This window comes from Exophiala oligosperma (assembly GCF_000835515.1).
Source record: "Exophiala oligosperma strain CBS 72588 unplaced genomic scaffold supercont1.4, whole genome shotgun sequence".
Classification (NCBI taxonomy): domain Eukaryota; kingdom Fungi; phylum Ascomycota; class Eurotiomycetes; order Chaetothyriales; family Herpotrichiellaceae; genus Exophiala; species Exophiala oligosperma.
Genome location: NW_015622821.1, coordinates 642,459 through 665,503, shown reverse-complemented (window position 1 = coordinate 665,503; position 23,045 = coordinate 642,459). Strand labels below are relative to the sequence as shown.

The 23,045-nt window shown below is 50.6% G+C and overlaps 8 protein-coding genes across 8 annotated transcripts; 2 read left to right on the top strand and 6 right to left on the bottom strand.

Moving 5' to 3' along the window:
• Positions 1-279: 279 nt before the first annotated feature.
• PV06_04381 (uncharacterized protein) lies at positions 280-1,779 on the bottom strand. Its single transcript, XM_016405270.1, has 2 exons — positions 1,128-1,779; positions 280-1,075 (listed from the first exon to the last, which is right to left on the bottom strand). The coding sequence occupies exons 1-2, from the start codon at positions 1,448-1,450 to the stop codon at positions 418-420; spliced, it is 981 nt and encodes a 326-aa protein (XP_016263476.1). The 5' UTR covers positions 1,451-1,779; the 3' UTR covers positions 280-417.
• Positions 1,780-2,151: 372 nt separating this feature from the next.
• Positions 2,152-3,680, bottom strand: PV06_04380 (uncharacterized protein). Its single transcript, XM_016405269.1, has 2 exons — positions 2,941-3,680; positions 2,152-2,827 (listed from the first exon to the last, which is right to left on the bottom strand). The coding sequence occupies exons 1-2, from the start codon at positions 2,966-2,968 to the stop codon at positions 2,613-2,615; spliced, it is 243 nt and encodes an 80-aa protein (XP_016263475.1). The 5' UTR covers positions 2,969-3,680; the 3' UTR covers positions 2,152-2,612.
• A 950-nt stretch (positions 3,681-4,630) lies between these two features.
• On the bottom strand, positions 4,631-7,598 carry PV06_04379 (iron-sulfur clusters transporter atm1, mitochondrial). Its single transcript, XM_016405268.1, has one exon. The coding sequence runs from the start codon at positions 7,428-7,430 to the stop codon at positions 5,253-5,255; it is 2,178 nt and encodes a 725-aa protein (XP_016263474.1). The 5' UTR covers positions 7,431-7,598; the 3' UTR covers positions 4,631-5,252.
• A 1,183-nt stretch (positions 7,599-8,781) lies between these two features.
• Positions 8,782-9,938, top strand: PV06_04378 (uncharacterized protein; the record flags this gene model as incomplete). The annotated part of the gene is made up of 2 exons (XM_016405267.1): positions 8,782-8,966; positions 9,032-9,938. The coding sequence occupies 2 exons, from the start codon at positions 8,782-8,784 to the stop codon at positions 9,936-9,938; spliced, it is 1,092 nt and encodes a 363-aa protein (XP_016263473.1).
• Positions 9,939-10,034: 96 nt separating this feature from the next.
• PV06_04377 (uncharacterized protein) lies at positions 10,035-12,129 on the bottom strand. Its single transcript, XM_016405266.1, has 3 exons — positions 11,885-12,129; positions 11,448-11,807; positions 10,035-11,398 (listed from the first exon to the last, which is right to left on the bottom strand). Exons 1-3 carry the CDS (start codon positions 12,069-12,071, stop codon positions 10,149-10,151), a joined length of 1,797 nt encoding a protein of 598 aa, XP_016263472.1. The 5' UTR covers positions 12,072-12,129; the 3' UTR covers positions 10,035-10,148.
• Positions 12,130-12,933: 804 nt separating this feature from the next.
• PV06_04376 (uncharacterized protein) lies at positions 12,934-14,586 on the top strand. The gene is made up of 2 exons (XM_016405265.1): positions 12,934-13,229; positions 13,302-14,586. The coding sequence occupies exons 1-2, from the start codon at positions 13,043-13,045 to the stop codon at positions 14,258-14,260; spliced, it is 1,146 nt and encodes a 381-aa protein (XP_016263471.1). The 5' UTR covers positions 12,934-13,042; the 3' UTR covers positions 14,261-14,586.
• Positions 14,587-14,973: 387 nt separating this feature from the next.
• PV06_04375 (uncharacterized protein) lies at positions 14,974-17,316 on the bottom strand (the record flags this gene model as incomplete). Its single annotated transcript, XM_016405264.1, has 1 exon — positions 14,974-17,316. The coding sequence occupies one exon, from the start codon at positions 17,314-17,316 to the stop codon at positions 14,974-14,976; it is 2,343 nt and encodes a 780-aa protein (XP_016263470.1).
• Positions 17,317-19,346: 2,030 nt separating this feature from the next.
• Positions 19,347-21,989, bottom strand: PV06_04374 (uncharacterized protein; the record flags this gene model as incomplete). The annotated part of the gene is made up of 2 exons (XM_016405263.1): positions 19,347-20,175; positions 20,698-21,989. 2 exons carry the CDS (start codon positions 21,987-21,989, stop codon positions 19,929-19,931), a joined length of 1,539 nt encoding a protein of 512 aa, XP_016263469.1. The 3' UTR covers positions 19,347-19,928.
• Between the last annotated feature and the right edge of the window lie 1,056 nt (positions 21,990-23,045).

Here is a 23,045-nt window from a genome sequence, read left to right as displayed (position 1 = left end):
GGAGAGGACAAAAGTGATGTGCAATGTTGAATGATGTAGGCCGTGAAGATTAGACGCTGGGCACGAAAATCAACAGAGACACAAGGAAAGGAATTGGCCAATCGGAGACGGGGCAATGACAACCACGGCCGAAAGAAACGGCAAAGTCGGAAACCCCCATAGTCAACATCACCCATAGACATAAGGAGTACTCCGTACAGCAACGACCAATCTATCTTCTCTTAAGAAAGGCTTGGAATGGAAGAAACTATCTTGCAGTATTTCTTAATTTGTGAGTGTGTTCATCATCTATGTGCTCTGACTGCCCACTGCAGTTTCGTCCATTGCTGTCATGCTATCGTATCTCAACCGATGCCAGTGCTTGACAATGTTTTCCAATTCAACCCTCGTATCCCGGCGGCTGTCTAGCAGCGACTCTCAACCTTTCTTTGCCTCACGACATCTGGACACCGTTGAAACGTGGTAGTCCTGTGGTCTATATTTCGGGTCAGAGGCCCTTGGATTCCGCGCGATATTGACAGCATTCAACATCAACCGATTTCCCACAGTGGACGTTGTCATCGCCGACCAAATCTCCTCGTCAAACACCGATTCTCCCGAGTCCTGATCCTTCTGCTGATAGGAGCTGGTGCTCTTGGCAAGTTGATATGCGAAATAGTCCATCATGAACTTCGACAGCATGCTCGACGTAGGTACGTTTTCACCGACCCAAGCTATCTGCGAGGCCTTCACCTCGGCATGGTAGGTGAAGATGTGACCCAAGTGATCAACCAATGCGTTCTGCCACTTTGGCATGCAGAGTTTTTCGGCAAGGATCCAGGCTTTCATCGTCGAATTCACCGGCTCTCCGATCGAGATGTTTGGCAAAGACCCTTCATAGATCCAATCCGCAAAGCAGTCAAAGGCCTCCACGTCTTCCTCGGGGAGCTTGACTCTCTTGGTCTGAGCCTCTTTCATGCCCGAAGCAAGACAAGCCGCGAAAAAGGGGGATTTGGAGATCAACTTGTCTTTGTGATGGTAGTATTCCACTTCATCAACATCGACAAGTATAGTGACGATCTCTGATCCTGTGAAGCTATTGTCCAGTCAGCATGCGAAGAGTTACCAAAGGAGGTTGCTTTCCTTACTTGGTCGTTTTGCGACTTCGTGCCGGGGCGGCAGAAACTTTGTCGTCAATGGTTTGTGGACCGGCATTGATGGCTTCTGGGCTGTGACCGACGGCTTGTAGATTGTCACTACTGACTTGGGGCTTGTTGCCAGTGGCTTTGGGGTTGTTATCCATGGCTTGAGGATTGTTATTCGTGGCTTGAGGATTGTTATCCATGGCTTGAGGATTGTTATTCGTGGCTTGAAATTTGTTACCAGTGGCTGTTGTGTTGTTATCCACCGCTTGAAGTTTGCTACCACAAACTTGTGGATTCTTACCCATGCCTTGGGGTATGTTTCCCATGATCTGTGGCAATCTTGAAATGTTGACTCGGGTTGACTCGAGTCAGAAGAGAAAGAGAAAGAAGTTGAAATCTTTGGGGGTTCATGTTCACAGCAAACCCGAAGGAAGTGATCGGAGAAACTGCTCTTTTATCCTTCACCTACCACAGGCATGATTCACAAGGAACTTGATCTTCACCATCGTCACCGTCCCAGTCACTACCTCCTTTGGTGGGTAAGTAAGCAGGTAACGAGGCAGATTCGCAGAATATCCAATACTCTCTGGCAAGTGTCATGAATCTAAAGGAGAATGATCAAGAATCAAATCGTGTGTTCCCGTGCCTCTCCATCGAGGTCATGACATGGGAATGGTAGCAACATCTTTCACGCCCAACACATCACAGCCATGAACATTCTTCAATCCCCGTCCAGGAACTATCGAGGGATGATGTGAGCTAGAACGTTACACTGCTCAATACACCTGGCACACACAGCCTTTGCTTGTCTCTTGCAAAGGATTACCTTATCCCAGGCAAAATACGGTGTGGAGTATGATGGTCTTCCCACCTCTAATCTTCAACTCCTCCTCGTTCGGATGCTCCGGCGGTCACTGGCAACGAATATCCATTAAGACGCGGTGGTCTGAGCGTTGCCGGATTGACGCGGCTTTGACGTGACGTACGTATAGTAGACAAATACCGAGTTTCGCGGGACCCGGTAGACTTGTACCTCTTTTGATGAGATAAGTATTGTACTGTATTTTCATACTCGCTTGCTGAAGCGGAAAAAAAAGAGTGCTCTTCTCTTCCTACCTACTGACACTGTGCCCGTCCAACAGTGTGTACCTAGGCAGATAGGTAATTTCTTGCCTCGGGTTGCGCTGCTCTTGCCCACCCTGGCCCCCAACTCAATTCGACGGCAAACTCGTCTCTTTTTCTCGCGGCTCCAATCGATGTTGATGTTGTTCGTAACAAATGAAATGCGTCCTTGAAACCATGTAACTTTATAATAACAATACGGAGCATGTCATGGTGGTACTCCAAACCCCAAGAAGGAAATCACACACACACACAACGCCCATGCTATGCTTGAAAACCCCAGACCCCGAAAACGTCAAGACACGAAATTTGTACAGCCCCCGCCACCACTTTCAGTCGAATTGGAATGATTTGAGGGAGGTGGCATCATCGGCGCTGATCAGGAGGTGTCCAGAACATGGTCCTTCTCTTGTTCGAACTGCCGGAGCTGCTGCCGGTCGAGTTTGCAGAGACGGGGCTTTCCAGGTAGTCCGGTCCACTCGGGTAGACGTACTCTCCGTCGACATACTGGGCGCCGGTGCTGTAGGTGGTTCTGTTCTTGCGACGAGCATATTTCTGCTCGAGGCGGTATAGTTCGAGTTCTAGAAGTAAGACGTGGACGTCGTGGTCAGCCGAAAGAATACCTCATAAGGTAGTAAAACCTAGTCCTGTGGACATGCAAAGCAGAGCAGCGTAGATAGTTTTTGCGACTCACTTGATTGTAACTTTTCAAAGAGACCCATGTTGACGATGATAAGGCAGTGTCACAACCGGTGTGTAAAATGGGTTATAGGGCGAGTAGTTGTGATCTGGGCAAGGGATTCGGTTCTATATCCCACAAGAACCCTTGTAAGCTGATTCTCGTGACACCTTGTGAAAAAGGATTGCGTCCGTGTGTGTATAGCCTCGTGATCCTCGGGATGTTGCAGACCCAATCCGTGGATTCTTTCTATCCGACCTTCCGACGAGACAATGTATGCAAAGCGATAGGTCCCCAGGTCTATCCTTTGTGAGAGATTTCGCTGTTATTTCGGCACCGAGCGGCGGAAGGGGGGGAGTTCTCGACGAGGAAGAACGTTTCGTGCAACAGCAGGTGGTGTAAGATGGTGGATGGATTGTCTTGCGACGGCTCCTGATGACCAGATTCTCAAGATACCTGTACGGGGTGAAAGGGTGAGTTCGATCGCAATGTGCGGGCGTCGCTCTTCCCAGGTTTTATGCAAAGCCGTTTGTGAATGTGAAACGCTCGGGTGCAGCAAGAAAATGCGGGATGGTCGACGTGGGGTTTCGCACAACAAGTTGAGCTACCGAGGATTTTCGATTTGAACAGTAGGTAGAGGAGGTTCAAAGGAGCGTTTGTAACAAGGAAGATGTCATGCTCGTCGCCGGCGACAAGCGACAGTGGTGGACGTGGTTCCCATTATCAAGGGCGGTGGCAGGGTGGGTGGCATTCCCTCGTTAGTACCAGCAACCTCCGTAGAAAGGAGTCGGTTGGAGAAAGAAAACGGCCTGGTAGTCCGATCGCAATTTCTGTACGCGGGTTTAGCCAGTCATTAGGCCGCATTTAGGCGGGGGCTAGGCGTGGTCAGGCGTGGCTAGGCGTCGTCTAGGTATCATGCTAGCCCGATGGGAGCCCCCTAAGTCGCTGTCGTTCCTGCCTTTGAGACTTGAATGTTTCCACTCGCGTCACTCCAAGGAACTTTTCCTCGCCTTCTAGCGTTCATGCAGAGAGCACGCACTGCCTGTCAAAAGAAGCCATGCTCAGAAGTTCTGGAGGGGAGGGGGCTTGAATGACAGCTGTAACGTGTTCGTCGTACGTGGTCTGTCCGCAAGACTACTTTGAATTGGTTGACGGAGCTGGATAGAAAATTCGTGATCTCGTCCATCTGTGGTCTGCGCTTCAGCTTGCCCTCCCCTATTCAACCCACCAGGTCTACTGCTGTGTATGTAGAACGTGTGTTATCACACGCCGTTCGTTGCCATGAACGCGACGGTGGACTTTTTTCATGCAAGCCATGGAGTCAAAATGATCGACGGACTTTTTCAGAGCAACCAGTCAAAAGTTGGTCCGCGACTGTCAACATCACCATACATACCCAGGTACCACGGGTTGCCGCAATACTTGTATCCATTAGATACAAAAACAGGATAGAGGGGGTTTCGGTTTCCCCAGCAAGCTAACGCCACGTGCCAGGGGTTAAAACTAGGCCAAGAAGGCTCATCATCCCCCTGTCTCTGAAATCTTGTACTGTACGGAGTACTGTACATTTCCCAATAATCATTTCGGCTGGCTACAGACTCCGTAACTTCGTATCACTTTGCTGCGAGACCGGAGGGGTCGCCCATGTTGATATCAAACGTACCCATGAGCCTGGTAACGAAGGGGTATCATGTTCGGGGTCTCGTGTGCGGAGGATCAAGTTTGTCTTGTGCTTCATTTCCCAGCTATATTGTCAAGGGAATACCTGGCAAGTCCATACTAAGTACCTACATGTTCTATGGTGTATATATATTTAATCCAGTGGAATTTCCTTCAACAAAGACCGCCTCGATGGCCACTATCAAGACTCACCACGTCGTAATGCGACTCTTTGGTCTAATGGTTTGGAGGTTGGGCTTATCCTTGGAAATCCAGCTTAGTGGATTAAACTTGGGAGTCTGCTGGGTTTCCATGACTACTGTAGCATCTCTGACAAGTATTACGGAGTAATACGTTCCTCTATGGAGTAGAGATTTGTGAATGGTCATAGTCGGGATAAGTATCAGAGCCGGAGGGTTCGAATCTCCAAACTTTTTGTTTTTCCTGCTGGATTTTTTGTTTCTTTTTTTGGGAGGGGTGTGTGAAGGTGGTGAATAAGGTGACTGCGATGTTGGTTGGTAATGAATCCCGTCGTCAGGCATGTATGTACTCGTTCCGGCGGTGACTAAGGTAGTTTCCCCTTACATTCACTCTTCGACATTTCATTTGCACTCATTTGGTAGCCATACATGTTTGCGAGTGGTGTATCTGTCTGCAGGTAGACCAACTCATTTCGTTTTCTCCGATTCACGTTCTTCTTCCAGCGACCGCTCCAAAGTCATGTCCTGCCCGATGGACACTTCTTGCGCAGCCCACAGATCCGCATATAAGCCGTTCATAGCAAGCAGTTCCGCATGAGTACCTTGCTCCTCGACCTGACCCTCTTTGAGCACGAAAATGATATCACTGTCGTAGATGGTACGAAGGCGATGTGCCACAAAGACACTCGTGCGTGCTTTCTCTTTGAGAATGCTGTTGATGTTTTGCAGCAGCGTTTGCTCGGTGTACGTGTCCAGTGCCGACGTGGCCTCGTCGAAGAACAAGAGTGGAGGGTCTTTCAAGAGGAGTCGCGCAACAGCGAGGCGTTGCTTCTCACCACCCGAGATCATCATACCTCTCTCGCCGACCATCGTGTTCCACCCGGCCGGCAGACGCTCGATGAGATCAAAAATTCTGGCTCTTTGAGCTGCTCGTTTCACGTCGTCCAGGGACGCGTCGATCTTTCCATATCTGATATTGTGCTCAATGGTGTTGTTGAACAATGGTGTGTCCTGCGGGACGACACCAATACTTTGTCGGAGGCTGTCCAGACTCACCTCGCGGATGTTCTGGCCGTCGATCGTTATACTTCCTGATTCTGCGTCGTAGAAGCGGAACAGAAGTCGGAGAATCGTGGACTTGCCACAGCCGCTGGGCCCGACGATGGCCACTTTCTTACCTGCAGGGATTGTCATACTCAAGTTTCTCAAAATCGGTCGATCAGCGTGATAGCCAAAGCTGACACTCTCGAATTTGATCTCTCCCCCACGTGTGAGGGCAAGGGGTCGGGGATTCGTCACCTCCTTCACCGTGACGTTGACCTTTTGAAGATTGAAGAGTGTTTCCATATCCAAAAGTGACTGTCGGAGTTCTCGATATACCGATCCTAGGAAATTGAGTGGCACCGACAATTGAAAGACGAGCTGGTTCACCATGACCAAATCTCCAACAGTGAGAGAGCCCTCCGCTACTCCGTTCGCTGCCATGTACATCATACCTGCCAAGGCACTGGAGAAGATGACATTCTGACCGGTATTCAAGAAGGCAAGTGACGTGGTGACCTTGATGGACGCATCTTCGTACTTCTTCAACGCTTTGTCGTAGCGATTGACCTCGAACTTTTCATTGTTGAAGTACTTGACCGCTTCATAGTTGATGAGAGTGTCCACCGCCACCGTGGCCCCCTGGTTGTCCGCGGCATTCGCCTGTTTCCGAAATTTGGTTCGCCATGATGTCGTGGTGATGGTGAAGACCGAGTAGGCAGCCATGGTCGCCCCAGTGATGGCTGCAAACTGGGCTCCGTATTGATACGTAAGGATGCCACATACCATGCCAATCTCCAGCACGGTGGGGAAAATATGGAACAACATGGACGTCAGCAAGAAGCTGATACCTTTGGTACCTCGATCGAGCGCTCGGGTCAAGCCTCCAGTCTGTCTCGACAGGTGAAAGTTGAGATCCAGGCGGAGCAAGTGTTGAAAGACGTTGCGCGCCACGTTCCGGATGGCTTTCTGCGCGACGCTGGCAAAGACGGCGTTCCTCAACTCCTGAAAAAGAGTGGCGCCGATCCTGGTCACACCATAGGCCACGATCATCGAACCCGCCACGGTCCAAGCTGTTCCGCCAACAGCCAGAAAATCAATATTCATCGAGTCGACAATGTTCTTGAAGTAAAATGGCACGTTGACGTTCAAGATTTTGGCCGACACAAGCAGTCCCAACGCCGCACCTACTCGTACCTTGGTGCCCCAATCCCCTCTTGGCCACAGATACCTGACCATCTCCCTCATGATGGCAAGGTCAACTTTCCGTTGCTCCTTGTTGGACACAACCTTTTCCGACAACAGAGTGGCATCCTTCTTGTTGGCCGGTTCCTGGGCATCCTTGGGTGTGACGGCATTCTGTAGGGTCTCTGGCTTCGTGACCTCTGCGCTTTCGGACCGGCTTGGAGGACTTTCTGCGACCTTGGCAGCTTCAATTGACCTCTTGGCGGGTTCGTCACGTCTGAGTAAGGCTGATCCAGTGAATGGGCGGAGAAAAGTTCGTGATGGCGCCGTTCGGCATGTGGCATGCCACCTCGATGGTCCGGCCTCAGCCAAGCTGTAAAAGTGCCGTTTGCCACAGCTGTAAACCGTCCTGGGGAGCATCGTTGCATAAGCTGATGCTCGTCTTCTACCGACTGATCTCAAAGGGCTGCTTCCGGGCCCTCTTGCATCGGCTTACTGCATTGGACGTTATCATCGAAGTCGTCGGGAGCCTATTGTCGTGTAATCCAGTTGAAGTGTATCGCGTAGAGGATGCGCTGTACTCTGTGCTACCTTATTTATTGAAAAGAATGAGGCGTTTTTGCGTATTATGATGCGATGGCCGTATTCGGGCCAGAATTCTCGGCCTCGGCCTTCGTATTGATTCACCGTAGAAAAAATATCTAAGCCCGAATTCGTTAGACTGATTCAGCCTCGTTGGCAAGGCTGTCGTCGACAGTCTCACCGAGGAAATTATGTAAGACGCCCTATGTCACAGCTTGTACTACCGCAGAATGCTGAAGAGGTGGGCAGATTGCTGAGTATTCAGCACCGCAACTGTGGGTGTAAGACCTTGTATGCTCATGTGTTTTCCTACCGCTCTAGTGCGGCATACTCCAGATACAGTGCCCTCAGACATGCTGCAAAAAGAACGGCGTTTGAAACTCAAGTCGTTGGCTACCATGTGCTTTCCTGACCTTGGCTCTGACAATTAATATTCGAGTCAGTGACTGTTGCAAGGTCGCGCCACTCTCTGTACACTTGAGACTACAAGTAAACTCTTCGTCGTCTCTGAAGACAATCACCCTTACTACAATGCTATCAAAAGTATCCCAGCTCAAGATTCTTGGCGGAATGTTAGAGTGCTTGTGCGGAAGTACATAGTAGGAAGCCGTGAGAAATGATGCGTGGTAAGGGTCCATTCAGGCAATCTAGCTTGATACCAGTGCTTGATACCTGGAATCCGCTAAGGAATCCGCCTTATGATCGCCTTCGCAAGAAGCACGCATGCTTACCAGAACTACGAAGTGCGAGACTGTTCATCGGCATTGCGCATTGGCATTCCGGTAGGGAACGACTAGTCAGCGATTTCGCTTACATACATTTTGGAACACGAGCATGTGTCGATTAATGACCCAGAACCGGGCCTAGCTTTGGTTGACTCGTAAGCCGGCCTTGCGAGATTTCTTCGATTCTACTCCGTGCGTTGGTCGCCTGACGCTCAAATAGCATGAATAGTCTGGCGACGTCTGACTTCATCTCGCCAACAGTATGGAGTCGTTGTGGGTACGGAGGAGGGATACCCCATGCCATGAATTCGGGGGCTGAATCGATTGTTTATTAAACCATCTAAGTATCCAATTCTCGAGGCATACCGTGCTGTCAGGCTTACTTATGATCCCTTACATCTTTGCGCTTTACAACTCCTGCTTCTCGACGTGAACAATATTCAAAGAATCTTGTCGCAGGCGATATGCCATCAACAGTCAGTGATAAAGTCCTCCTCATCCCAGGACTATCATATGTCTTTGCTAGAAGCATCCTCGCCTTAGTAGGCAGTCCTCTTCGAGGGACAAAGGGCGCTCCGACAGTTAGTGACCATGTCTTGCGAACCGCCTTTCGCACTATGTTCACACACTTGACAACTGGTCAATTGCAGTATGTCGACTTTCCTGTCCTGTGCAAGCTTTGATGTAGACTCGCAACGCTAACTTTGATTTCAGAATATTACTTCCTCCATTCACGACTATCTACACCAAATTCTGCAGTCAAAAAAACTTGACCCCTCGATCGGTCGATATTCCCAATACCAAGACAAAAGGCTTCTGGCTCGGCGACCCAGACTCGGCGACCTATGTAATGGCTTATTTCCATGGCGGCGGCTTCGTAATGCCTGGGCTGCCTCAGCATCTCGAGTTCCTCTCCCGCGTCGTCCAGTGGTCCAATGGGAAACTTGCAGTCTTCTGCAACGCATACACCCTCGCCCCAGAAGGCCTCTACCCACTTCAAATTGCCGAATGCGTTGAGGCACTACGCTATGTGCTCTCTCTGCCCAATCGTACGCCAGACACAACCATGGTAGGCGGCGACTCTGCTGGGGGAAATTTGGTTTGTTGCGTACTCAGCCATATATCGAATCACCCACACCCGAGGCCAGACGTCGTGAAGCCGTTCGATCTGGCCGGGAAATTGCACGGCGCCCTCATGATCGCACCGTGGGTCTCATCGGATGCCTCCCAGTTCAAATCGATGACCGAATTTGCGAAGCGAGATGTCGTGAACACAGAATGTGCGAATTACTGGATTGACGTGTACAAGGGCCGGGGAAAGGGCATCCAGGACGATGAGTACACTGTCCCAGAACAAGCCCCGCCAAGTTGGTGGTCTGGTGTCAAGGTATCTTCGGTGCTCATCACAGTAGGGGACGAAGAAGTTTTGCGCGATGGAATCACTTCTTTCGCAAGCAAATTCAAGGAAGGTGTCGGTAGTGACGTTTTGAAGCTCGTAGTGGGAAAGAGAGAGATCCATGATGCCCCCTTGTATCCATTACCAGACAGTGAGCTTGACAAACTGGGTGACACGTGTCAGGAGGGTGCTATCAAAATGTGGCTCAAAGAAAAACTGCAGTAAGCTAGAATGAACATTTGACCTGGAATTCAGTAGAGAGTAGCCAATCCAATACCGTTAATGCTCGTGTAAACGCAATATGTGCCGTATTCTTTTCCAAAGTAACGATATGCCGCAAAAACTCCGCGTGATGCATAGATACCAATGTGTCAATCCGACACGTCCTTGAGGCGATGATATATAGTAATGGAAAGGCGTGAAATCGTCTGGTGTTCAATCTCTCGCGTGGTCGGCCATTGGTGGCGCCTCTACCACAACTGAAGCTCGGCGCAGGATTGCGGCATTGTCCTCCTTGGGCCTAGGAGCGAAAAACAGTTGGACAATCGCCGCGATCGATATGATGGCACAACTCCACCAACCTGCTGCCGACCCTAGCGAGCTGTAGATAATACCTCCTAACGGCGGCGCAACGGTTCGCGCTGCGGAACAAGCCGACATCGCTAAGCCATTGACCTTGCCCAGAACAAGAGGTGACTCCGTAGCGTTTTTGAGCAAGATCAACAAGCTGGGAAATATGATGATGCAGGTGAAGCTCTGAAGCGCAAGTAGAGCCCAGAGACCCCAGCCTGGGTTCGGCAGGATTGAGACAAAGGGGGCCAGGATGTGCGCGATAGGCGCTATCGAAACAAGGGTAAAGACAGCCTTCCAAACACCGAGCTTGCTCACGAATATTGGAAAGAGAACTCCTTGAAAGAACAGAGACAGAATACTGTTCACAGCAAGGAAAGTGCCCACCTTGGGCAGGGTTAATCCCAACCCTCCGATGAGATCAAGATGTCTCGGGGGCTGGTGTGGATCGTCAAGCATATAGACCGGATAGAGTGAGTAAAAAGACATCTGGTGATACGACATCAGAACAAGGGCGATAGTCCAGAATATGACTGGTTTATTGAACGCGGTGACAGATTGCTCAGTATCCGGGTCTTCTTCATCCTCGACAACGACGTCAGAGATCTGGGGAGCCATGCCGGCAAGGCGTTTGAAGGAGCCGATCGACACCATGGATGCGAGCGAGCCTCTCCGAAGATCGAAGGCAGGATCATTGGGAAGTGGGGCGGAGTTGGCGGCATACGAAAAGCTCTCTCGAATACTGCCACGCATGCTGCTTCGACCGAGTGATACAGCTATTGACTCGACTGCCGATTCTCTACGTCCTCGCGGCCGGAAAAGTGGTGTTCGTTCCGAGACAGGACCATCGTCGATTCGGCTTTGTTCAGGTTGATCCAATTTTGGTTTGAGTCGAGGGTTGGTCTCTTCGAGGAACAGCCAACCTTGAAGCATGGCGATGAGGATTGCCACCACAGCGACCAGGTTTGGCAAAAGATAGGGATACTCCCCGAAAAGACCTTCAGGCGAAAACAGATGAGGATAGAATTTAGCAGGTTGCGCTGTGAAGCCCCCCAACGCTGAGCCTGCAATTGACCCCAAGCTCCACATGAAAGGCTGAACGGCGTATGCTGAGGCTGGAATGGAGTAAGCCAAATGACTTGTAAAGATCACGGAATAACTCACGTTCATGTGCCGGGTTCTTGATCATTTCGGCTACCATTGTCTGCATAACAGCGACATTTCCATTGAGAGCACCACCGACGACTCGGGCAAGAAGAGCCACCCAATATCGTTTGGCGAAACCAAATAAGAGACTTGAAAGAGCCGTGCCTGCTAATGCGACGAGAATGATGGGCTTCCTGCCATATCGGTCTGAAATATTTCCCCAGATCATGGCTGTCGAGGCTTCAGCCATGGCAAAGGCTGATATCAGAAGACCGGCGTAAAAGGACGCGTCTTCTTCACCTTTGATATCTTTGACCATGACAAAGGTATATGCTGTTATCGAAGTGAACGCGATAGGTTCTGCCAGACGGCAAATGGCTAGACATCGCATCCAGTCAGCGTTGGTGGTGCCAAAGGGATGACGGTAGTCACTGCATAGGTGGACATATACATACCCACGACAGCCAGTTGCTTGTATGGGAAGGCGTCATCGTCATTTCCAGTAGTTGCCGATACTTGGGTTACCATGTTTCTTGCTACAGATAGAGCTCGAATGAGGACGGGCTCAACGATACGAAAAGGTCCAGGTCTGTATGCAATCTCTGCATAGATTTTGGGGCCTGGAGAGTCAAGAAAAGTCATCAAGGGTCAAAGTCTGGTTCCAAAACCCTTGATTTTCCCACATCGTTATGGAGTGGCGGCAGAACAGCGGTCTGGCTCCATTGCCTGTCTCGACATCATCCCGAATTCTCAGACGGAGGAGGGGACTCATCAGCCGTGCGATGCGCAGGGCGCGTATTAATGATAAACGGTTATTGGCTTCGAGTTGCGCCGTGGGCAACTAAAATGGAGAACAGTGGAAGGCGCACCACGGCTTGGCCTCCAGGGTGTCGCCTATAACACTCTTTTTCGGCAGCGAGTTCCAGATTTGCCAGTTTGTAAGGGCTTAGACTGAGATGCTTATGGCTGAACTTCGGATGTGCTTATGGACCCAAAGTCGCCCACATGAAACCGTGGAAAGGTGGACGTTCTCCCGGACCGAATTTATGCGCCTTTTGAAGATCTGATGCATTGAATGGAGGAAGATGTACTCGCGTTTCGGACATCAGATTGAGAAGTGACAACAAAAGCCCCATGATCCTTTGGCCGCTGAAGGCGAAGCAGAAAACCTCTGAGGCTGCTGGATTCGGAACAAAGCATTGCTCGAGTTATATGTTTCTATAGGTATGTTTGAATGGTTGAAAAGGGTTCTCAGCCTCGATATATGTTATGGTTAGGTGAGTTTATGTGCGGAATCGCATTATATATCTACGGGATTTTGTCTCGAAGGCGTTGTTGAAGGAAAGCGCAGCCTGGTGAGGCTCGTTGGTAGTAGTACAAGGCTGCTGGCTATACCTACCTTATGTACGTTCGGGGCAAGTGTGCCGAGGGAGCGCGACAAGCCGGGGGCATCGAGCTCCTCGACTGAAGCTTTCCATAAAGTGCACTTTTTTGTTGAAAGAGAGGAAGACTCTCTTCCACGCGCGCCAATATTTGACGGCCACCTGGTCGCTCACTACCGTCTAATCCTGGTGTTCCGACCTTGCACATACACACCCTCTGTTCAGTCGAAAATGCCCGCCATCCCAGCTTGCAGTCTGCGCCGATTGGGCAATTTTCCACGAAGATGGGCGTTCCCAGCACACTTGGTCGCGGGTCGAAGAGTCGGCGGATACAGATACATTTCGCTACAAGCGACGCCATCGACAGATACCAGCAGCATTGATGTTGGTAGTAGATCTCTGTCTGCCTCTTCTCCAGGTCAGTCACCCACAACATCTCTCGGGCGGGCGTGGATGGTATATCTCTAACACGTTTCATTCTCCTCTGCAGACGCCAGCTTCGAGGTCATTGGCAGTCCCTACTCGTTACTTTCCGTCACACTTTCTCCGTCGCAAGATCTCTATACACGTCGAGGAACGTTGGTCGCCTTTGGCGGTGACCCGGACGGCACGGTCTCGTCTCTTCGAATGTTGAACCCCGTCCGTCGAGCCTTGGTCGGGATTCCGTTTCTCTACCAGAAAATCACGAGCACATCTCCATCGAACGCCCTCATATCGACGCGGTCACCCTTGACCACGTTCACGATCCTACAGCTGGACGGCACGACGGATTGGAAACTGGCACAGAGAAAAGCCCTGTTGGCGTGGACGGGAAGTACCTTGTCGGTGAAACCGAGCCTGAATGCAAAACTGTCTCTGGCGTACTGGGGCAGTTCCGACGTGACCGGGAGAGGTCTGCTCGCTCTCGCAGGCCAGGGACAAGTCTACGCGATCGAGCTGGCGGAGGGAGAGTCCTATGTCGTCCACCCTTCGAACGTGCTTGCGTACACCGCCTCGTCCCCGTCCCCTCGACCTCGACCGTACAGGTTCAAGTCCAACAACGTTCGTCTGCAGATACCACTGCAACTGGGCAACTTCTTCCCGTCTTCAAAGTTTGTGGAAACGTTGAAGACGAGCAGCACATACAAATTTCTGGCCAATGCCTCGCTCAGAATACGGACGTGGAGCCGCAGGACATTATGGGGAGACCGACTGTTTTTGCAATTTCGCGGACCCACGACACTTCTCATCCAGAGTCGAGCGCCCAGAGTCAGCGACGTCTTGACCGCGCAGGAAGTCAACGAGATCGCGGATGCCCCGGCTGGAAGTGTGGTGGAAGCCATTGACAATGCTCAAGGGGCACACAAGGCCAGCAGTGCGGCGGCGGCATCGACGTCGACAGTACCAAGGTCACAGCCCAAGTTGTCGACCGCCACAGTAGGGAAGGACGGAAAGGTTTCATTTAGTTGAGCTGTACAATGGTATAGCTGTGTCCCGGAAAGCTGGCAAGCAGAACGTAGCACAAATAAAACCAAAACCCCCTCGTCACATTACCCCTTTACTGATTCATTTGATTATCGGGAGGAGTACATTGATTGGTATTGTCATTTATATAATGACGCTTTGGGCTCATGATTGACGGCAACCTGAACACCCGTTACACAACACGGTCCATCACACACACTCAAGTCAGTCCCCTCCTCTTCTCTTCCTTTGATGAACGTGCACCCGCAAATGTTGCACGACCCTTTTTCCCCCATGTATGTATGTATGGTAGAGCTAGCATACAATATGCGAAGAAACACATCTCTCTCTTAAAATATCGTTGTCAATGTCAATGTGTAGATGCCAAAATTGCCACAATCAATTCATCAAGATCATCAAAACATGTGTCGTACCTTCGTATAATTTAGTTTATAGCCTTCGTCGCGTGGCCATGTTTTGAACGCGCCAGATAGTTTGCCGCGTAGATATCTGGCCTACCCTTGGGTTCCCTGTTTCTTGGGGCCCTCCAGGGCTTCGAATTTGAAACTTGTTGGCCGAGGGATGTCTTCCCCCTGTAGAACTCTACCAGTGAGTATTGCGATTCTGGTCGCCGAGGGTCCTTCCATATGGTAGCAGTAGAGCCGTTCGAGTGTGGTCGTTTCTCTTCACTGTCCATCCTCCAAGGGAAAAGATGACCTTCACGAGACAGCATGGGCAGTCTCGGGATCAACCGGCACGGTTGCATCAGTCTTGACGCCAAAGTTGACAACATCAAAACCCTTTCCGTATACCTCGTCCCAATTCCAGTCGGCGCTGGCGTGATTTTCTTGACCGAACGCCCGGATCATGACCTCCCCCTCGGCCTCTGCCTCGACCCCTTTGAGCAGTTTGCGGGCATCTTTTTCCTTCTTGCCTCGGGCACCCTGGCCCCAGATGGTGCTTTCTTTAGAGTCGATAAATGTCCCGATTTGTCGAAATGTCAGACTTATCCGTTGGCCTTCGAATGCACGCTCGGCGGCGTCCTTTTCCGTTGCAGGCCGTTTGTCCGCTCGAATCGAGTGCAACCAATACTGGTTGGTCTCCTCGCCGAGAATGAAAAGGGAATTGTGCGCAAGATGAATACGCTGGGATGGCCGTGAATGGTCGTCCTCGCGATGGCCACCCTCTGTTCTTATTGCTGTCTTCTTCATCCGCAAGATCATCGTCCGCTGGGCACCCAGACTGAAGTTCACGATACTGGACCCGCGAACAATGTCGAGCGTCTTGTCAGAGTGTTCTGAAATATTATCTTCGCTGTTTCGGTACCACTGGATGAGACAGTGGTTGAAGGAGTGCCCGGCAGCCCTTTCGGCGGCTCTTTTTAACATGCCGACCGTACTGTCAAAGGGAAGCAATTCAGGCGACTCGTCCGCGGGGTGTCTATAGATGGGGGATTTAGAACCATTTCCACTTATCTCACCCTGGACAGCGACCAAACGAGGCACTTCTCCCGAACGGTGGTACATTTTGTTCCACTGTACTTGATCTCTCAGAGCGTAGAAGGCATTCTCAGCCTCTTCACTTTCGATCACGTCGATACAAAGCTGGCAATCACCGTTGCCAATCCTATCCCCTTGACCAACAATATTGGGTACGCTTTTATTCTTCTTCTTCTGTCCGCACGGATGATGCTCACTGTACAGCTTTGAAAATGCATTGTGTTCCTCGTTCTTTTTGGTATCAAGACTCGGATTTTTGTCCGCAATATCAGCCATAGTTGGTAAAACATGCTCAGTAACGCTGGTCATACTATGCTTAGGTGGCTGTTGAAAGGTGTCCTGAGAGGGCCATCGTTTCCTGGCTGAGGGTTTCTGTTTCTGCTTCGCCATTTCTGAGTTGCGACTATTCTCCGAGCTGCGCCTCGTGGATGGTTTATGGGACAATTTGCAGCTCCGATTCTCTTCTAAAGAATCAACGTCGCTAGTTGACCTCTTTCGTGGGGGGCTTTGCTCGCTTGAAGTGGCATGGGGTGAGATCTTCAGTGAGTCACCCTTGGAGTCATTATCCCTTTTGCTGTCACCTATATTTCCGATCCTTTTCGAAGACTTTCTTTCCATTTCCGGCGGGGGAGTAATAAACTCGTCACTTTCCACGTTGGATATCCAGTTGCGAATCTGACTTTTGGACGTGTGCGACTTTGTCCGGCATGTTGGACGCGGCAAGCTGACTTGGAATTTGGTGGTGAAATCTTCCTCTTTGATCACATCGCCCAACAGACCAGCAATATCGTCTCGAAGTTCTTGGCAGTCGATACCATTTGCTCCCATGCTGTCGGCCATCTGCCGTACGGCCTCGGTATGACACATCTCGTCACGATAGCCGAGACAGTCCTCGATGATAGTCACCTCTAGGCCGTGACATACGGCATCAAGGACAGTTGCATAAACGGAAATGTTCGAAAGCGACCCACAGACATAGATTTGGGTGATTAGTCTTGTCCTGAGATGCATCAGAAGTTGAGTGTCAACGAATGCCGAATAGTGAGATTTGAGCATTATCAAATCTTTCTGAGGATCCATGGTAGACTCGATAGCTTTTGGGTACCGAATACCAGTAGAGCCGGGCAAACAACACCTGTGGCGTGTCATTGTCATGGTTGGGGTAAGGAAGGCTTCACGATCATGCCAGCGGTCCGGGGTCTTTGTTGGGGAGAGAGGAGCTTCGGCAGGTGAGCGAGTGTAAATAGGATCGTTATAATGCACACCTTCTTCGTCATCATTGTCTTGCCCCTGCAGGAACTGCTTAAGGAGGATGGAATGAGACCCTGTCACAGCAGACCGAGTGGAACGAGATTGCCTGTATTCGGTTCCAGCCCATATCACATCTCCTTTCGTGCGGAACTCTTTAACAAGGGTGGTCAGGTTGGGTAGGAAGCCCCGAACGTTTTCGACAGATAGTTTTCCATCGTGGCTGACGAAGTCATTCTGGAAGTCCAACAATATCAACGCCTTCTTTGTGTCAAGAGGTGGACTGTTGGGGAGTAGATTCGCCGGGAAGAGCATGATTTGGTGACTTGAATGCTGGCCTCATTCTCTGCTCGGCAGATCTGATAGCAAAGTGCAAAACCGTGATGTTCATGGACGGTACACTTTTCTCTGGCCGACCCTGAGATATGCCATGGACTGGTTGTTCGATATTGTGGATTAGTCGGGAAAGAGAAGAGTACTTCAATAACTGAAGAAGGGGGACTTGGGTTCCAATGCAAACCAGTCAGGGGCAGAAGGGAGAGGATGAGACCCTGCTGGCAATCTTGGACAAAGTCAGAACCCTTTCACGTCAAAAGCTCCACGAGACGGACCGGGACGGTTGCCGCACTTCTCACGTACTAAAAAGCTCCTGTGATAAAGTTGAAGTGATCTTAAGACTGTGGGAGAAAGATCTGGCTGACAACCTAGTGGGCTCGAATGTTGCGAAGAACTGGAGACCTGCAAGGCGAGGCGGTGACGAGGGAGCGTGGGAGGGTGTGAAATGTCACAATTGTTTGGGGAATTGATGAGTTGGCGGCGGGGTTTTATGCCCACTGTGCGTCGGTGAACGGTGGATAGAACCTGACGGGTAGTCTGCTTGATGATGTAGCTGATCGACGTTGCGGTTTTATGAGCAGGGTGAGCTGAAGTTATAGCCGTACATTGTTGTCGCAATGTTCTATCTTCGGATGAATGTACTTGAGGGTTGGAACAAGCAGGGGAAAATATAGCGGGGAGCGCCGCGCTGGTCAAGAGGAAATGTGGAGTGGACCGGGACAGGATGAATTAAAGATAAAGAATCAGAGTGCAAAGAATAGGCCAGGTATGAACTGTTCTGTAAACACCTGCAGAGAGGAATGTAGGGAGAGAGTTGTGGTGAAGACTCTGTTGCCTGTACATGTTGTACTGTAGTGTCGGTCGGTAGGCACGGAGTGTGGCTTGTCATTTAGTGTAACGGTGAACGGGGAATCCAGATACGGGAAAAGGGCCACAACTACTCGTACTGTGTGGCCCACCGAAAGCCCGATGCACGAAAAGAGTAGTGGGCGAATGACAGGCACTAGCTGGCCGTCTACGGAGAAATTCACCTCTCTGCTACGGGAGTATTGGGGTGGACGAAGGGAGGGAAGAGACAAGGGTGTATGTGGCGCCGAACATTGGCCAGTATTCACCGATCAGCAGTGGATTGGGCGTCAAGCGAAGCCGATACCGAGTATGTAATTCCATGGAGAGCAGCAGAAATCAAATGGTTGACGATCACAGTCGCTGCAGGACAAGAGTAGAAGATTCAATGCATACGAGTACTGGACAGGAGAGCATTCTGAGGTACCTTAGCGGTGCATACTGACTGAACCCTGTTCGTACCTATAGCCTATAAGGAAGGTATTGAGGGCGCTGAGTGCATCCACTGGCTCATTGGCGCCATCGGCGGTGGCCAACAGGTGTGATATTGGGTCCCCAGGTGCTACTGTAGTGTCAAGAAGCCACCAAGGGAGGAGACTTGCCGTTCATTATCCGTACTCATGTTATTCCTTATTACTCCTTGCTTGCCTTTTGGTGACTTTGGGCGGGTTGTCTCTGTGCGAGTCGCTCGTGCCTGGAATATCTCCGGCTTTTCCATGTTTGGCAACTAAAAGAGTCCCTCAGTCCTCGGTTGTGAGTTCGTGCGTACAAGGCGCTGTATTGCACCTCGTATCCGGACTCTTGCTCGTTCTCGCTTTGCCAGCGGTTCCGGTGCCAAAGCAGATCAAGGGACGCAAGTCATTCTCAGACTTTGGCCCTAATCAGTTTTCAGGCATTCACGAATCCCACCCGGCTGTCTTCCCCGCCCCTAACGCCTTCACTAGGCTCACCGGGCGCCCCCAGCACCGCCGCCAGCCGTCAATCCCCCAAGCCCTAAATTCGACCACTTGCTCCTTCGTCCAGTCAATTTTCGATTGCCAGGGTCCAGTCTGCCCTTTTCGCCCAGAGGTCATGTGCATTAATCAACCATGCATGCATGCATGCATGCAGACAGAAGCGTGTCATTCGCATGTATGTCAATGTGTCAGTGTGTCAACGTGTCAGATTCATTCCAGCAGCTGTCTACTGTATCCAATTCCTTGCGATCAAGCAATGACAGTATTCGACAAACCCCTCTTACCAAGTTTTCAAGCTGAGTACGAATCTTGCATGTAGATCCCTCTCTACTGTTGCACTTCCCTCTTACGAATAAACCTTTTGCGTGCTCGCTTAGGGATTCCTGCTGCATTTTGCCGCGTAACCGCTACCCCGATACCAGCACATACCCACCATAGCCTATGAACCACCCCCGTAGTCATTTCTGTAGGGTGGTTGGTGCTACGCATATGCCTCTCCCATCAATGCATTTTCCTGTTCACCAGCCTTTTGCCACCTCCTCTGGTGCTCCTGATTTCCTCAAGTCTCAATTCAAGAGGATTGTGAACGACGAGCTGCGTTCGGGAACACTCTAGCTCGCTTTTGGTTATGTTCTACCATGACACAAGTGGTCCATTCGGCCAAGTCTGTATTCACCACTTTCGATAAACATGGGTACAGAAGGTCCCGTCTCGCCCACTTTGTCCCTGCGAAGATCTTTGGAGAAGTGTATACGCCTTGACTTGGAGTACCTCGTACTCTGGCTGCGTTCAATCCAGGTCGCTGTCCTTGTCGTCATTGTCGTCCTCATCCATGCCCATGGCCGCATCCATGAGCTCTTTGACTCGCGCTTTGATCTCTTCCACTTTGGTCTCCTTGACCAAACATGTATGATCGTCGATTTCCTCAATGATGTATGCGTTGTTGGATTCGCGGTCAATCTTCCGCACCATAGCCATCTGAGGCGGGTCGCATTGTAGTAGAGCTCCCTTGACCGCTTTCGGCATCTTGTACACGCTTCGGGATGGCCAGAGTGATGAAACAAAGTGAGGCGGAGCCGAGGCAGAGTACTTGAATCCCTGGAGGATTTCGGTTGCCCGATCTGCTTAGAACATCATCAAGACGTCGTGCCGAGATTGATAGTCCTGTTTTACGAGAAATATCCGGTTTCCACGCTTTCACCCTTACACACTGGCGAAAGAATGGGAAATAATAAATGATGTGCGAAAGGAACGAACCTGGGTGAACCAACGGGGAGAATCAGGGTCGACAAAACACCTGACTTGGCGCTTAAGTAATTTCTTAGTAAACAGGACTTGTACTCCCTATTCGGAGCCGTGCTCTCATGCTACCTTATGCTCTAGATCTTCGTAACTGTACTGCTTACCCGATCACTTATGGCGACTTTACACGCATTCCGGGAATACTTTGTCCCTGAGGCAGCCTAGCTTCGTGATTACACATGCAATGCCACCTGTAAAACCAGGTCGGTTCTGTCGTCACTTCTCTGGCCCAAAGGTAGTCTCCCAAGGATCATACGCGTCTTGAGCAAAGATAGCTTCAACCTGTCTCCGTCGAACCCCTACATTGCCGCCATCAAATATCGGCAGGACAACAGCATCGTTCAGCAGGTCTCCAAATGGCTGGGTTCGCGAGTATGCCGATACCCCTACCAAATTGATGGCATCCATGACACACTCAACAGCACTTTCGGATCCAAAGATTTTGGCTTCATAGCAGAGTTCAGCTCCGAACCGAGTGCTGCCAAAACAACATGCCGCCTTCCAGACTAGAGCTCTGGTTGCTTCACATCGAGTCTTGATCTTGATCAACAGATCTGCTACGCTTTGTTTCTGGATCATAGCCTCTTTTGAGCCTCGTCGATTTTCTTTGGCCCATGCAAGAACCCGATCAAATGTCTGTCGCATAATGCCCACGCCCATCGCGCCCACGAGAGCAGCGGAGGCAGTAAATGTCATCTCAACCAGATCTGCTCCTTTCCCAGGAGGAGCAAGTAGGTTGGATCTTGGGACACGCAGGTTCTTGAAGCGAATGTGCGGCCCATTGACGGCTGTGTGACCAATGGTCTCGGGATGAGAAAGCACGGAGTATGCGCTCGCGTCATTCTTAGCAATATCCTGTCGGGTGACGATGATGATTGCTGTCTGCCCACGAACATCGTCCACGGCCGCTGAACCCTCGACGCGGCATAGCACGCACTGCACGTCCGCACCCCTGTCATCCCAGCCTGAACAATTTGTCGCCCATATCTGCATCCTGTCGGTAACCAACTCGAATGAGCAGAAACGCAGATCACTCACCTTTTCCCCATTTATGATGTATTCCTCGCCTTGCAATTGAGCGACTGTCTCAAAACCAGATGCACCTGCTTCTGCAAAGTTCGCACTCCCTCCAGGCTCAGAGAAAACGAGACTGGCCAGCGGCGTTCCTGTACCGTCAAGGAATGGCTTGAAGAACTTGCTGTGCTCGGGGGAGCCGGACATGATCAAGGGGGTCAAACCCAATCCAGTACCTAGGATAGTCAAAGACGCGCTGGTTTCGACAGCATAGAACTCTTCCACGACAAGAGCAGCCTCGATCAGAGGGCCACCTGCTCCGCCGAGCTGTTTTGGGACTTGAGCCTTTATCAGGCCGGCTTTGACGGCTTCAGCGTAAATAGGTTGGGTTGAGCGAAAGCGGTCCTCCCACGCTGAAGATGATGCTCTTTGAGCCTCATATATCGACCTTGCTGTTTGCAGATTGGCACGAGCAAATCCTCTAACAGCATTTCTCATAGCCAATTGTTCTGGCGACAACTGAAAATCAATCATGTTGGTGAGTATGCAGCTGCAGGATTGTAAATGTTTGAAACAACAGAAAGGGCACATTCGAAACCGAACAGATGCTGGCCGTGGCTTATATTTCAGGCACAATGTTGGATCTTAAGTCTGTTCGATAATACATTCCGAATCGAGTTGGCGCCATGGGTCAGCCTTGAGCCGCCTGATCGGGATAGGCGGAAATCTTCCGGGAACAGCCTCTGAGACTGTGTTATATCGAGGTAGTCGGGCATCCCCCGGGAACAGTCTTTGAGACTGTTATATCGAGGTAGGCGGACATCTTCCGGGAACAGTCTCTCAGATTGTGTGATATCGAGATAGGCGGAAGTCTTCCGGGAGCGAGTCTTTGAGGCTGTTATAGGCGGACATCCTAGGTCGCACCTAGCTAGGATACTAGGCAGGTAAGATGTTACAGTGATTTCCACGGACTACGATGGATCATCTTTCAGGCGATATGCTACCATTACGACCTGATGAACAGTTATTTGTCAGAAGTATCGATTTGATGATTGTGTTGGTCAACACTGGTCAGAACCGTCCCTGCGAACTTCCTATATTGCAAATGGTGAGTTGTGAGATGTGGATAGGCGGTAAGACTGAAGGGCTGTATGACTGCTATCGCATTCGGCCTGCCATAAGACTTTTGCGGAAGCAATAAATGGTTGACATGGCAGAATCCGAAACACTTGGAATACGGATCTGAAAGGAGAGACTATAGAGTACGCCCAGGACCTCCACATCTCGCAGCAGAATTCACTGTCACTGTAACAAAATGAGCGTTGGTAGACTCAGAGTTGGGACACTGGTCTGTAAAATCGTCTGGGGTCAGACCTTGCGTGTTGACTTCGTCTGCTCGGAGTCGTATGGTCTCGGTGCCTTGTAAGTGGCTATGGGGTTGGATGCGAAATGATCAGATTGTATGGCGGTATTTCGAAAGCAGAAGAATCCGGTAGGGGTACGCTTGTGTGTTGATCGATATGATCTGTTTGTCTAAGATGCCGTTGGGCGATTAAGGTCAGCAGAAGGTTCTCGCACAATGATGTGTTC